Here is a 16,707-nt window from a genome sequence, read left to right on the forward strand (position 1 = left end):
TATTGATGATGTGAATTGTGTTAAGAGCTCATAACCTGCACCCCTGGTGTTAGTTCTTATATTATTCACCCCGCACCACACGCTCACCTTGGATCCAAGTAGGTGCATGTCCTACAAACCATTAGAGAGTTCCGACATGTCGTACAGACCATTAGAGGTGGTTTCGACTTATAGGTGATTTTAGATTATTATACAGTTGTTGATGAGAGAGCACTAGAGCGTATTCTTACACCATTCTTATCGTACATACTACTTTAGATAGTTCCAATTTATGTGCAGAGTAGCGCCGTACAGGTCACAGTGGTGACTCCGGTTGGATTGGATATTGAGCTATAAAATTGACCTTACAGGACAACTGCAGGGTCTCCGGTTGATTCCTTATTTCACCTGTTATTTTGATGCATCCTTATTCTGTTATTGATGCTTATAGCATGACATACTTTCTGGTTTTTTGGATAAAGATTTGTGATTTGAGACATTTGAAGAGTTATATGCATATTATACTATTTTTCTGGGAAAGTATACAGGTTTTACAATGAGGGGTTAGAAATGTTGTTAAACAAAATATTTTTGAAAAGCTTTGTTTTACTGACCCACTCAATCTTGTTTTGCACCCATCCAGGTTCTAGTTAGCTGTGTTGGTGGCTCACGAGGATTTTCCCATGGCGTTCTGACAGACTACTTGCATGTAGGACTCACCTTTGGGTGTTGTAAATTAGTAATGTTCTTACTTGACTGCACCTAGTACTTATGTTCTGATTATGTGTGTTTCACACTTAAACTCACTCTAGCATACTAGTTGGATATTATTGTTAGTAGTTGGTTTTTATTCATTCGTATTTTCGTCTATCCTTTTTGCTTCCGCGTCGCACTTTTGGTTACGTCACGCTCACGTGACGGCCAACACGCCTTGATTCTAGGATCGGGGTGTGTCACATCTTTTAGACTTATACATTAATGATTATGAATTTTGTTTATTTTGAACTCCCTTAAAAGTACTAATCATGAGAGTTTGTATGGTTTTAAAAATTCAAACGATTATATACCCATCCTCAAAGCGTAGATGATGCAACTACGAGCGTCTGCATAATTTTTTCATATTTTTTGCACATGTAAATTAATTATTATAATTTTTTTAACGTGTTTGGTATTTTTAATGTGTTTTATGATTTTTAATCTCAATCTTTGCCTATAATATACTATAAAAATAAATAAATAAAGCTTAAATTTTAAAATTTATGTAGAATAATAATTAATAAACAATATATACATATTCATTATGTCTATTGTATTTTATAGTAAGTTTTTTTTAGTAGTTTAAAAAATTAAAATCATCAAAATAATTTTTTTCTTATCGTGTCGAAACAGGTTACTCGCGTGTCATTCTCGTGTAAACTTGTTAAGGACCCGTTATTAACGGGTTATTATCGTGTGACCCGATAATCACCCGATTAGTTATCGTGTTGACCCAAAATTCGTTATTTTCGTGTCATGTTAACAAGTCGTGTAAAAAATTGTTAGATCTAGATCTGAGTTTAGCCACAAGATGAACCCAAAAGGAATTTTTTTCTGTAGTTATTTTATGAGAGAGTGATTGTACTGATTTATGCGACTGATGTGTTTTATTATTTTATGACCAACTAATTGTACTTACACTCTATTCATAATCTGCGAGAGCAAACAAAAGTAGGGTGATTCGGTATGGAATTCCAAACCGAAAATAGAATTCCGAATCTCAAATAAAAAAATTTTGGGGCGGGAATTTGAAGACCAATCTCAAACCAAAATTTTGGTATTCCAAATTTTCAGGATTCCCAAAATATTTTCGGTATTCCGGGATGGTTTGGTATTCCCAAATTTCATACAAATTGAAATAATAATAATTCATACCAAGTTAAATTAACATGCAACCCAAATAAAATAAGTAACAAAACCCAAAAAACAAAAAAATAAGTTTCAAACCTAATATATTCGAAAACTAACAATACAATTTTTTGATTTTGTATAGAAGAAATAGACATATTTGTGGGAGGTTTGTACCTACAAATGTGGCGATAAATGGTTATGGTTACTACCTGTAGACCACACCAATTATATTACTACTCATAGTTAGCAACCGTTCAAATGTGTGTGTGTATAAATATACATACAAAATTATATAATTATATATATAAATATAATTATATATATATAAATATAATACATATATAATACTTATTTTCGGTTCGGTATGGAATTACCGAAAAATTGAGTAGACAATACTGAATTTCATACCGAAATTTCGGGATCAATTCGGTATTTCATCCTGAAATTTTTGAAAATTTTGGTTTGGGACTTTTTTGGTTTGGGATCGGGATTTTTTTTGTTTGGTTTGGGATTTTTGGTAATTTTTTCCAGCCCTAAACAAAAGGAACAAGAAGAAACTAAAATAATGAGCTCCAATGGAAGGCAATACATTGTCCTCAAACCTAGGTTTTTCAACCATCTTTTGGCCACAATGTCAAAAACAGAACCTGCCCTACACTAATTGAGCTGTACAAGGGGAATCTGTAGTCCGTGGACATTACAATCTTCAAGTTTTGTGCTTATAAAATACCCTAATTGAACTTTTATTATCAAAGACAGGAAAGTTGTAAAGCGTAAGCTGAATTTGAACTAATGACGAAACGAATGCTGCATTTTCTTCCTTATGCAGCTTTGCTTGCAGCATTTATGGTAGCTTGCCATGGCCAGGAGAGGAAGGTAGTAGAATGTTTGGAAAATGATTTTCGCGCATTTTTGTTTCTCTAAGCACAACTCTATTTATTTTTGTCCTTTGATTCTTGTTTAATTTATTCAATCCAAAAGGAAAAAAAAAAGTAATCTTTTAGTCGTTGAATTGAATGGAAATAGCGCATAACAATCAAATTATTCCTTAAAAGCTACCTACATGAAAGCGCATAATAGATAAACAATCAAAGATCATTAAGTTGTATGGAAATTATAAGCATTGGCGAGGCACTTGTTACTATGAAAGCGCATGAAACTTATGCCAAGAATTTTCTTAACACGATTGTGATCAACAACCTTTACTACTTGTGAATATAAGTTCATAACGATTAGGTGAAAATCCCTTATATCCTAGCATTAAACTTATGCATGAAAATTAAGCGTGCACTCTCAACCAACACACACAAATCAGTTTTAATTCATGTAGATAAGCAAATTGAATGCACAACTTATGAAACGCAATTAGAAGTAATTAAATCATATAGCAAGCATAAACATGGTTTCGAATCCCCCCTAGCCAAGGGTAGGGAATGGTATGGAAGGGAATGGTATGGAAGGGTTTAGAATTCTCCCATACAAATACCACCCAAATCCTAAACCAAGTGCCGCAACAAGGAGGAAGGAAGACTTCGTGGATGCACCTGTTGTCCAGTTGGATCATCTAGGTGTTTTCTTTCTTTGGATTTTAATGTCTAAATTTATGTATCTTTGCTTTGCGAGAATGGGTAGGGAATGGTATGGAAGGGTTTAGGATTTGGGTGGTATTTGTATGGGAGAATGGGTAGGGAATGGTATGGAAGGGTTTAGGATTGATGGGGGGTGCGGCAAGGTGTTTAGGGTCAGAAAATATGGAGTATGGTGATTGAGGGTTGCGGCAGAGAGGGTAGATGAGTTTCTGGCGTGATTTATGAATATGGGAGGTGGTCCATTCGGCCAAGGGGTGATTATGAATATATATAGGCACTTAAAACCCTAGGTAAATCAGATATGGACTTGGATAACCCAAATCCATCAGGAAATAGGCCTAGAAATCAGAATTAGAGAAGGAAAAAGTCCACAAGGTGCGGCAGGTATGGATAGGCTGAGATAAGGCTTCTAGAAAGCCTTGCAAGGCAAGGAAAACAGATTCTAACAAGGGCTAGGTGCGGCATGGATTTAGGAAATAAGGATAGGGCTTCTAGAAAGCCCAAAACCAAGAGGAAATAAGCCCTAGCCCACGGCAAGGATGAGGGAATATTCTAAAACCCTTCTTTGTGTCTTCCAACGCTTAGGAACCTTCTAATGTTGCTGAAACTCAAGGCCATCTAGGTTTAGAAAAGATCAACCCAAAGTAGAAACTTTTAGGCTTAACTTTCCTACTTCAAGTAGGAAACCTTGTTTGAGTAGGAATCTTCATTCTTCTAGGAATCCATCTTCAACTAGGAATCCTTCGTTGATTAGGAATCCTTCTTCAATTAGGACTCCTTCGTTGATTAGGAATCCTTCTTCAATTAGGACTCCTTTGTGGACTAGGATTCCTTCTCGGACTAGGAATCCTCAAATCTTCAAATCTTCAATTTCGTCCAAACCTTTTGTTCCAAGCATGTGTTGTTCACTCTAAGCTCACTTTTGCTCCAAAAAGCTCCAATTTGCATCATTTTGTATAATATGCCTTTAAAACCTGAAAACACATGAAACTAGCTTAAAAGACTACTTAAACTAAGAAAACATAACGAAAATGCATAAGAACTAGCTAACTAAGGCGCATAAATATGCTCCTATCAACATGTCAAGTATTATGATTATTTGCTCCTAGAGGAAAAGATCTTGAAGTCCCCATCCCGAGGAATGATTTATAAAAATCCCACAGTGAGCTACGTATCGCCCGAAGGCGAGGATCCCCAATATGTCAGTGTGGACGCGACTGAGATAGTGTTAGATAAACCGTACGTTTGCAAGGCATTGGCTCATATTAACTCCAAGGATGCTAAAACCCGCTTGGTTGTTGAAGAGACGGTTAGAATATCAAAAGTTTACACTTTCGATATCACCAAGGCCAATGCAATCTTCGACCAATTGCTGATGGTAAAGATAATCAAACTTGGGCTAGAACACAACATTCCTAAAGCCAAAGAGTTGAAAGGAAAGACGTACTGCAAATACCATAATTCGAATAAGCATACCACAAACAACTGCGTTGTGTTTCGTGATGCTATTCAAAGTTGGATTGATAAAGGCAAGTTAGAATTTCCTGAGAAAAAGATGACTGTCGATGTTGATCATTTTCCTTCGATGACAGTTGGCATGGTAGATGCTCATTTGCCCAAAAACAAAGGGAAAAGGAAGGCCGAGTTTGTTCTAATACAACACGTCGCAAAGCAGAAATTTCGGCTGCGACTAAAGATTGATCTATTTTGAAATGAGCCACCTATAGAGTTTTCAGGACCGACCATAGTCGAATCCATGTCAAATAGTAGTGCAGAGGAAGCTAAGGGACCGATGGTTTTGTGTAGCAGTTGTAAAGCATGCGTCGTCCTAACCGAGCCACAGGAGAAACTACCTCAGGCTCTGACACCACGACAACCATCCAAAGTTGCGACAACATCTCCAAAGAAACTCGACGGAGGCCAATGCTAAAAGGTGTTCGATAGGCTAGGCCCTCAAACATGAACGAACGGGCCCCCTTCAGCAACTCGAGTTCATCAGCAAATCAAAAAACGTTCTAGCCACCTGAACCACGTAACCAACGTTGGTATAGTTACAATTCTCCTACTGGCGTGTATACTGGATTATCCAAATCTCATAAACGTCGACGCCAACGGATAGACTACATGGCTCGACGGCAAGCAGCATAAGCCACTTCGGCTACCAAATGGCAACTAAAAGAAGCAACAGGAAGCACCCCCACCAATCATGGCTGAATTACTTCAAGGGGAAAAGGTAATTGATCATGACTTTGAAACCACCATTGAAGAATTCGAAAAGCACATCAAACTCCTCATTCGGCCCGGGGAGATGAAAGCTTGTTTTGAGCATTTCAGATAAGAAGTCAAAAGCAAGCTTCCCTCACTACCCCAACAAGAGCCATTGATAAGAGTCTAACGGAATTTACATCCTCCATTCCTCGAAGAATCTTTGGAGTACATACGAGAGTTTCACAAGACACATTCTGCCAATGACTTGTATGGCTTACCCAAGGCATTGCAAGAAGCCATCGATCTGGCACTCACTTGTCCTGATATTGAACAAATTATTCAGAAAACTACCAACCCAGCAATGAAGGCCAGGTTCCAGCATATACGTGAAGCTCGGGTCCTCGGCTTCGAGGTTGACCCGTACACGGACATAAACACCGCTGAGCTCTCTTTCTCTTTTGAAGGCCTTCAGTACTTACGACATCATTTCAAAGTTTTCTCAGCCGTAACTCTTTTTGGCCTTACGCCTGATGAGAAGGATCTTGTGGTTTATTTGGATGCTTACCTAGACACAAGGGACGCTCGAATCGCCTATAAAGAACGAGCCCGTAAAGCACTGCAAGGACAAAACCAAGCCCCAGCAACGACCGAGCTCGAAGATGACAGCCAAAATGAAATAGGTTCAGTTGACACACCACAAGAGCAGGTACCCGATAAGGCGAGAGATGATCAAGGCGAGGAAGCTCCAAAGCATGGTACCACACTCGATAACCCAGCGGACGACGACCAAAACCCGATGGGCCCATCAGTCTCGAAAATATGGAAATTAGCATGGTCTATGTCCTACCTCCTAAATTTCAACCAACTACACCCCAACCAAATTCCTTAGATAGGGATATGGTTGCCGAGGAAGCAACACAAGTTGATTTCATCACTACTGAAGAAGATGAACAAGCGAGTAAAGCCGACAAACTTAAAGCAGCTCTGGCCATACTATTTCCCCATTCTTCTTCAGTTAATCTTCAACATTTGAAGCCGTTGTATGTCACGGCTCACATTGAAGGTTATCCAATCTCCAAAATCTTCATCGATTATGGAGCTACGATCAATATCATGCCAGTCTTCGTCATGAAGGCACTACGATGGTCCAACGACAAACTCATCCTATCAGGAATAACCATGAGCAGCTTCGTCAGTGACAAGTCTCAGAGCAAATGAATGTTTCCTTTGAAGGTAAGCATTGCAGGTCGCAATCACATGACTGCATTCTTTATCGTTGACTCTAAGACCGAGTACAATGCATTACTCGGTCGAGATTGGATCCATCAAATGAACTACATTCCCTCTTCACTATATCAGGTTCTCATTTTTTGGGACGGTAAATCCGTTGTGGTGCATCCGTCTAACAATCAACCTTTTGAAGCCAATATGATTCAAGCACAGTATTACGATGATCACGTCGGCTATATTACCCTACATGGTTTGAACGAGGAATGATGATCGACTCGAATTTCGGTACAGAAAGCAATCAAGGTAGGTGCCGAGACTATCTATCAGGATTTAGCGAGGCTTGGATTGGCTAATCTGATAGCAAATACTGATGTCTGAAGACCGACATGACAAATGCTAGGCCACTACTTCATCTATCATGGAACGTCTATTGGCCCACTGGTATGCTATTTCCAAGCAACCAAATTCGGGTGTAAACTTAGTCAAAGTTTTGGCCGAATAAGACAACGGCCCTATATTATCACTATACAAGGTTCAGGCTGCACCGGCCGAGCTCAAGGATAGCCAACCTTAAGTTAAAGATCCATTAGAAGAGATAAACGTTGGAACGGTCGAAGAGCCATGACCTTTATTTATTAGAACTTTGTTACCCCAACATGTAAAAGTTAAGCTTTGTAAGTTGCTCAAAGAATTTAAGGATTGTTTTGCTTGGAGTTACCATGAGATGCCTGGTTTAGATCGCACACTAGTTGAACATGAATTGCGCACAAATCTGGGTGTAAACCATTCCGCCAACCACCTCAACGATTCTCAACCGAAGTACAACTCAGCATAAAAGACAAACTCGTTCGACTTTTAAAAGCTGGGTTTATTCGGACAGCTCGATATGTCCAATGGCTGGCAAACATCGTCCCTGTTTTAAAGAAAAGTGATGCCATGTGCATCTGTATTGATTTTTGAAATTTAAACTTGGCAACTCCTAAAGACGAGTATCCACTGCTAATTTCAGATTTGTTAATCAACGCAGCGGTAAACCACGAGATCTTATCCTTTATGGATGGACATGCTGGTTATAACCAATTTTCATCACCCAGGCTGATGTTCATAAAGCTACTTTTCGTTACGCAGGGGCACTCGGCACATACGAATGGGTTGTCATGCCATTCAGCCTCAAGAATGCCAGCGCCACATATCAACTAGCCATGAATACTATTTTCCATTATTTGATCGGTACCATCGTCAAAGTCTACATCGACGATGTTGTAATCAAATCAAAACATCGGCGGACACATCTGGATGACCTATGATTCTGCCAAATGTGCTTTCGGCGTATCAGCCGGTAATTTTTTAGGATTCCTTGTACATCATCGTAGTATTGAGGTAGACAAAAACAAGGCTCGAGCAATCATCAACGCTCCACCCCCGACGACTAAGAAACAACTATAGTCATTGCTTGGCAAGATTAACTCTCTTTGTCGATTCATTGCCAATTCGGCAGGGAAAATTAAGGTCTTCTCCACGCTCTTGAAACTTAAAGATTCTGACACATACGAATGGCGTGCAGAACACCAGGAGGCATTTACGCAGATCAAGGTCTCCCTCACAACTTCACCCATCTTGGTTCCGCCACGACGTGGCAGACCTCTTAAGCTATACATTTTAGCTGCCGAAGAATCCATCGGATTACTTCTTGCACAAGATAATGATGTTGGACGAGAACAAGCCATTTTTTATCTTATCTGAAATCTTAACCCACCATAAATTAATTATTTCACTGTCGATAAGCTTTACCTAGCCTTATTTTTTGCTGCATCAAAACTCAAACATTACATGCTCCGGCACTGTCCGAATTTAGTTTGTAATATGTGCCCCAAAAAAGTTGTCAAAGGCCAAGCGTTGGCTGATTTCTTGGGCCAACACCCCTCATCGTACGAGTTTGGGAGCAATGACGTTGAAATCGGCATGGTGGACGCATGTGATAACTACTGGACGATGTACTTTCATGGTTTTAGTACTTCGGTCTCAGCTGGCATTGGGATCGTTATTCAATCCCCAAATCACAGCTGCTAGTATTTTTCTCTCAAGCTCGATTTTGATTGTACGAATAATCAAGCCGAATACGAAGCCCTTGTCATCGGTCTCGATGTCTTACACGATTTGCAGGCCACTCGTGTCCTTATTCTCGGGGATTCCAAACTTGTGATTAATCAACTTAATGGGACATTTTGTTGCATGAGTTGTACTCTGGCACCCTATCACATGGTTGCTAGCTATTTGGCTGAATCTTTCGATGGCGTTACTTTTAAACACATTTCACGAGTTCACAACACTGACGCTGACAAATTATCTCAACTATCCTTCGGAGCACAACTCATGGGAGGCAAACTAGGCCGAGAAACAATTCAACACACAAATTGCCCTGCGCAAACCCCTGCTTTACACGAAACCTCTCAACAACCTTGAGATTTTTTATTTTCTTTTTCGCCAACACATCTTCAATTTGGATAAATAACATTGTGAAGGAAACCGGCGAACATCTTCAGTTTGGATAAACAACACTGCTGCCGTAGAATCAGTCGACCGCGAAGCACCTTCAGTTTGGATAAACAGTATTACGTCAAGGCCAACTGGTTATCTATCCAAGTCTCGGTCGAGAAGGTTTTTCGAATCCTTATTGGCAGAGGTCATCTCATGAGCCATCTCGGCGAAGTGAGGTGTTACGAATCACTAGACTTGGCGCATTGAATGCCGAGTGGTTTTATGATTGGATACTCACAAGTTAGGTTTAGAGTTCGGCATTCTGACGGCTGAACCACATTTACGATTAAGACGTACATTTTCTTTGAATATTTGTGTCCATATAGTTTGGTGTCGATTTGGCGTGCTTATACTCTTACGAATATAATCACCGTGATCGAATCTAGCACCGATGATTTGTGAACTTCGTAGAACTAGCAGTCGTGTCTTCAAGCTCTAGAACCCGAAGGCCGAGACGTGTTCCTTCCTCAGTCGCAATCACAAGATCGAGAAGTCAGCAGTGCATCTGACGCAATATCAACATATTTTACTCCTCGGCCAAGCTCGGTCGACGAGTTGGCACACCTGCATACAACTGAAGGACGTAGTTAGCTCATTAGTTACTCGGCCTGCACGCCACGTAGGTTGGTAGTTTTTAAGGCCAACAGGTATCAAACTATATAAATTGCAATCGGTGGATGATGAGTTTATATTTTCTTCATGGTATTGGAGTCAAGTTATATACCTGCGTGATAAAATTTCACGTGAGGGAGCGTGTTAAGGTGAACCCCACATCAAAAAATAAAGGGACCATTTTTAGCAAACAGTTTAAAAGATTGTTTGTGGCATGTCAAATTGTCAATTGTGTTTAACACCATGTTTCTAACCTTTGTTTGGCGACAATTACAAAACCAGAAGCACCAAGGACAGGCCTGCCTGCAATTGATTTCTACGGGGGAATTTGCAGTGCAGTCTGACCAGCGAGCAACGACGTTGCAATCTTCCAAGTTTGTGATTATATAAATACACAATGAGATCTTACCATCCAACACATGAACTTGCATAATTAAAACTAATTAAGTTGGTTCCAATGGTCAATGCAACTCTGCATTTGCTTCCATTTGCACTTTTCTTACAGCATTTGTGCTAGCATGCCATGTTCTTTGGCTCATCTTAATAGCAACTAATGGAGATGGAACATTTGACCTTACAGTAAACTAATCGGGTGAAGCCAACTACAACACCACCGACTTCAAATCGCCAAAAGACTCCGGAGGACATGGAAGCCATGCTGCTTCGAATGCTGCAGGCAGGGAGGTACCAGCAAGTACTTTGGGCTAGCTACCAGAACTCCAAAAGGCGGTGTCCCCAATTCTAGGATTTCTGTCTACAAAGTTTGCTGGGCATCCGGATGTGCTAGTGCAGATATCCTTGCTGCATTTGATGATGCAATACCAGATGGGGTTGATATTATATCAACTTCACTTGGCTCTGTCTTTCCACTCTACTACTTAGAAGAACCGATTGCTATTGGATCTTTCCCCACCATGAAAACACGGTATACTAACCTCAAGTTCTGCTGGAAACTCTGGGTCTCTTACAAAAACAATTTCTAATTATGCACCTTGGATCCTGACCGTTGCTGCCAGCACCGTTGACAGAAAGTTTGTTGTGAAAGCAGTACTTGGGAATGGAGAAATTTACAATGATGTAATGCAGGGAAACTCGGTTAACAATTTCGACCTTCATGGTAAGTCGTTTCCCCTAATTTATGAAGGAGATGCTGCAAACTTCTTTGCAGGTGCTAACTCAGCGATATCAAGATATTGTACTAATGGAGTCATGAATTCACATAAACTGAAGGGAAGATTGTTTTCTGCGAAGCCATCGAGAATGGTTTTGGCATCGTGGTAGCTGATGGCGCGGGTGCAATTATGGCTGATTCGTTTTACACTGACTCTGCATTCAGTTACCCCTTACCAACAGCACTGATCACCATAGAGGATGGACAGAGAGTTTTGGAATATATCAGATCAACAGAGTAAGTATATATAATCTTACACAATAAAAGTTCAGGAATCCAGTTGCAACAATTCTGGATGCTGAGACGGAGGAGGACGTCATGGCACCGTACGTTGTATCGTTTTCTACTAAGGGACCCAACGCCATAACCCTGGATGTGCTAAAGGTGACAAACATCCGAATGAATGTCATGATTTTCATCTTCGCTTAATTGCCTTTAACTATGCTTCTGAACACATTATATGCTGGAAATTGTGAATAAATGATGTACAGCCTGATCTCACTGCTCCGGGTGTTGATATACTTGCTGCTTGGTCTCCCGTGGCACCGCCTTCCATTGACTTCCACGACACCAAGAGTGTCGACTATAACATAATCTCAGGGACTTCCATGTCCTGTCCTCGTGCTAGTGTTGCTGCTGCGTTTGTCAAGGCTGCCCATCCAGAATGGTTGGCTGCCTCTATCAAATCTGCCGTATTGACTACAGGTATTTATAGAATCATATAAACACTAGTTTTCATTTTTCTGGAAAGCATTTCAGTTCCTGGTGTTCTCGACATGCCTCTCTCTATTAAACTATCACCCCTTTTTTTTCCATGAAATGTATAGCTCGTGTCCTGGACCCAAACAAGCACAATGAACTTGAATTTGCTTACGGGTTTGGTCACATCAACTCTCTGAAAGCAGTCAAACCCGGGCTGGTCTTTGATCTATACGAAGCAGACTACGTGCATTTCCTCTGCAAACAGGGTTACAACAGCACAACATTAAAACTTATCACTGGTGACAACGGCAGCGGCTGTGGCAGAACAAAGCCAGGAAGAGCTTGGGATCTGAATAACCCATCCTTCTCCCTTGCAGTTGAAGATGGCCAGCCAGTGACAACATCTAGTTAAAAAACTACATTCATCACACTAGGGGGTGATTTGGTAGTGAGGTGCTTAAAAAAAAAGCACCCGTGAAAAAAAAATGTGAGGGTTTTAGGTGTTTGGTAAACTAAACAAAAATGGCTTATTTTGGAAGCTGCTGTGAGAATAAGCTGAAATCAAAGAAAAAGCTGAAGCAGCTATTTGCTGCTTTGGAAAACTGACTTTTTTTCAAAGCACACGGAGCTACAGTGCTCCTTTAATGAAAAGACCCATGCCGGACTTGTGGGCGAAGATCGAGTCGACAGCGAGGGAGATCTCGACAGTGAGGGAGGGTTCGGAGGTGGTTATGTCAACGAGGATGCCTCCAGGGCGGAGTCCAAAGAGTGCGCCGGTGGTGGGGTCAAGGAGGATGGAGCGGGCGTCGGATTTGAGTTGTGGGTATTTTGGGTTTGTGGGTTTTCTGTCGAAATGCTTCTTGTCCTTGCGAGGGTGCGGTTGAAGATTGTAAGGGTGTCGGCCTTGAGGGTTTTCTGGGTTTGGGGTTTTCTGGGTTGTGGGTAGAAGAACTAGAAATTTTCTGATTCGAATGAAGCTCTCAGGCGTTGGGCATCCTTTAAATCTCGGATTTCACCTCCTAGGTGTTGGGCGTCCTTTAAATCTGACCTCGCAAACCCCAATTTGGGGATCTCCAAACCCTAGAAATGGTTTCCTCTGACGGGGAAAAACCGATTCGAGAGACTTTTGTGGGTTTTTAGGTTTAAAAAAAAAAAACTCATTTTATATCCTTTTTTATCATTTCACACAGTCACAGCTATTTTACATAAAAGTTTACCAAACACTATTAGATTGCTTTTTTTTCCAAAAGCACTTTTACAAAAAAGTTTACCAAACACCCTGCTGATTTATTTTACAGCCGCTTATTCTCACAGCAGCTTTTTTTCAAAGCACAGCAATACCAAACCAGCCCTAATTAACATAATTGAAGGACTAAACCAGAGCTCATCAAATGCAAATGCCATATACACATTATCGATAACTTAAAGAAAAAGGATTGAACTTGGTACAACACTTGCAACCAGTTTATTGACTGATCGAGTTATTTCAAATACAACATTCAAATACAAACGAGGCAGACATGAATGCTACCAGGGAGAAGGAGCTGTATAATGGAGAGATCACATGAACTGAATTCAATTAATAGCAACATGGAAACCAAAAATTCAAACCTAAAAGTTTTTAAGCTGTGGCGGTCTTCTGGTTTGGCTTGAAGACGTTTTTAATGAGAGATTCCTTGATCGACAAGAGTTCAGGGAATTCTTTCTTCAATTTCGAGGCGTCAAGTTCATTGTTGCTCCTAGGAGCAACAATCACCTTTGCCTGCTCCTCAAGAGTAAAGTTCTTGTAAGAGAAGCTGGGGTCAATGTATTCCTTGTACATCTCCAAGATCTCGTTGTGGCTGACCACTCCGGGGTTTGTAAAGTTGTAGGTTCCGGTGAGGTTCCTCTTTGCCATCTCAATGGAAATGGGGAGGAGTTCGTCCAAGATCGTCATGGAGTTGGGAATGTCAACTACCTTATCATATCGAGTGATTTTCGTGATGAAGTTACGGGGGTTGCATAAGTCGGATGAAATTGGCATTCTAACACGCAAAGTACAAACGTTCTCGAAATTGTTGAGCAGATCTTCCACCTTTCAAGTATCATCAAGTAGCCAAAATTAGTAACCGCAACTTTTTGAGCATTCTTACACATCAAGTTTGAAAATTGGCAATGAGCTCAAAATTCTGCAACAAAGTTTACTTTCGTAGCTTTAATGCTATATGTATCACATTTACTATTTCACATGGTAAGTCTCATTTCGAAGGTAAACAGTTATAAAAGCGAGCATTTTAATTAACTGCATCCCTCCACAGAAAATTACCCCTTAACATTTTTTAAGATTTAACCGTTGTTATTTTGACACCTAGAATTACGGTTTAGTAGTATTTCTTTAAATAAGTTAAAAAAATTTAGTATTGATTTTCGTTAAAGATGAATTTAAATCAACATTTACCACAACATTTCTAATCCAAAATTTCAGAACAATTCAGATCCAACAGTAAAGTCTTTAGATCCAAAATACCCCGATGAGATCTTACCAAGGGTAAATAGGTAATTTCAATGTAAACGAAAATTGCTAAAAATGGAAGGGTCAAACGAGACTCACCATGGCCTTGGTCTTGGAATAGAAAGATCCGATAAAGTTGGGGGTGTCCTCCTCCTTGAACCCAACGCCCGACCCGAGCGGGTGACCCGCATCGTACTCGAAAATGCACCCGGTCGCATAGTTAATGAGGATCAGGCCGCGCTCCCTACAGACATCAGCAAGGGTCAAGGTGCCGACCACGTTGGTCCTGATGGTCTCGACCTTATGGGATTCGCACCAGTCGACGTTGGGGCGGCCGGTGACGCCAGCGGCGTTGAAGATGTGGGTGGGCTTAATATTGGTGATGTCGGCCTCGAGCGAGCTGCGGTTCTCGAGGCGGCCGGAGCCGTAGACGTAGTCGATTGATTGGCCCTCGCAGAGCTTGCCGAGGAGGCCGCCAATCCAGCCCGTGCGGCCGTAGATCAGAAACTTGAGCGGCTTCTCGGCGCCGTTGGATGGGAATCCCATCGCTGCCACTGCCACAGAGAGAGGAGAGAGAAAGGGGGGAGAGAGAGAGAGGGAGCTGAAGTGTGTTTGAGATTTGGATCTGGAGATTGCGTGAGAAATGGAGAGAGGGGTGCGGGTGTTGTATATAGGTAAGACAAGTAGAGGGAACACGAGAGACAGAGTGGCCGAGTGCGAATGTTTCGGACACTGATGGCTTGTTTTTTTTTTTTTTTTTTTTAATTCTGTGCCTGAATATTGGAGTTGGGTTGGGATGTGGAGCACCACATACAATCGTAGAGTAAACTGCCGATTTGCCCCCTGAACTATCACCCAACTTTCGATTTGCCCCCTGAACTTTTTAATTAGAAAATTAAGGACTTAAACTAATTTTTTTGGCCGATTTCCCCCCTACCGTTAGTTTTTCATAAATTTCATCCAAATTAACATTAACTCTCATCATGTGCAAACTACGTAACTCTCATTTGTGGACAAAAGCGTCATTTCACTAGACCTTCATATAGAAAAGTTATAGAATCACACATATTTGCATAGGTTTATATTTTAGAAATCTAAGGTTTTCAATTATTTTAAAGAATGAAGTGACCGAACTACCCACATATGTTGTGCATATGCTTCCATTTAACAGAAATTTGGATGGAATGAATGAAAAATTAATAGCAGGGGGCAAATTGGCCAAAAAAATTAGTTTAAGTCCTTAATTTTCCAATTAAAAAGTTCAGGGGGCAAATCGAAAGTTGGGTGATAGTTCAGGGGGCAAATCGGCAGTTTACTCTACAATCGTAATATGGACTTCACTCTTCTTTTTTTTTCTTTTTTTTTTCTTTTCTAATAATTTAGATTTTGTTTAAATGGAAGTGTGAATGCCCATCTGTTGACCCTATAAACTACTAAACCTACGTGGCGCGCAGGCCGAGTAATCTATAAGCTAACTACGTCCTTTGGTGAATGCGGGGCGTGCCAACTCGTCGGCCGAGGAGTAAATTTTGTTGATGTTGCGTTGGGTGCGCGGCTGACTTCTGCGTCTTGCGATTACGGCCGAGAAAGGAACACATCTCGGCCTCTTGGGCTCTCGAACCTGAAGACAAGGTTACTATTCTTACGAAGTTCAATATCAAATTCGGCTTTCAATGTGCCGAATGTAATAACTGTAACACCTCACTTCGCCGAGAAGGCTGATGAGATGACCTCGACCAATAAGGATTCAGGAATCCTTCTCGACCGAGACTTGGATAGGTAATCGATCGTCCTCGCCGTAGTGCTTAGGCCTGGCAATTCCTGACACGACCCGATAACCCGACACGACACGACACGAAATTAATAGGTGTTCGGGTCGACACGATAACGAAACGGGTCATTATCGGGTAACCCGATAAGCACCTGTTAAGATAACGGGTTTGTTCGGGTATACACGTGGGTAACACGATACACGATAAGCAGAATATTAATTTAATCATTTATAACCCTAAAAAAATACTATAATAATTATATATATATATTAATTTAACAATTTTATACCCCTAAAAACTGTAATAATTATATATATATATATTAAATTAACAATTTTATACCCCTAAAAACTATAATAATTATATATATATATATTAAATTAACTATAATAATTATAATAATTATATATACTATAATAATTATACCCAAAATATTAACTATAATAATTATATATATATATATATATATATTAAATTTTATACCCCTAAAAACTATAATAATTATATATACAAAATAAATAGATTTAA

The 16,707-nt window shown here is 40.3% G+C and overlaps 1 protein-coding gene and 1 pseudogene across 1 annotated transcript; one reads left to right on the top strand and one right to left on the bottom strand.

Annotated features, from left to right (window-relative positions):
- Nucleotides 1-6,560: 6,560 nt before the first annotated feature.
- LOC126625476 (cucumisin-like) lies at nucleotides 6,561-12,862 on the top strand (annotated as a pseudogene).
- Nucleotides 12,863-13,352: 490 nt separating this feature from the next.
- LOC126625114 (bifunctional dTDP-4-dehydrorhamnose 3,5-epimerase/dTDP-4-dehydrorhamnose reductase-like) lies at nucleotides 13,353-15,139 on the bottom strand. Its single transcript, XM_050294192.1, has 2 exons — nucleotides 14,507-15,139; nucleotides 13,353-13,990 (listed from the first exon to the last, which is right to left on the bottom strand). The coding sequence occupies exons 1-2, from the start codon at nucleotides 14,951-14,953 to the stop codon at nucleotides 13,538-13,540; spliced, it is 900 nt and encodes a 299-aa protein (XP_050150149.1). The 5' UTR covers nucleotides 14,954-15,139; the 3' UTR covers nucleotides 13,353-13,537.
- Between the last annotated feature and the right edge of the window lie 1,568 nt (nucleotides 15,140-16,707).

Source organism: Malus sylvestris, chromosome 6 (genome assembly GCF_916048215.2).
Source record: "Malus sylvestris chromosome 6, drMalSylv7.2, whole genome shotgun sequence".
Classification (NCBI taxonomy): Eukaryota; Viridiplantae; Streptophyta; class Magnoliopsida; order Rosales; family Rosaceae; genus Malus; species Malus sylvestris.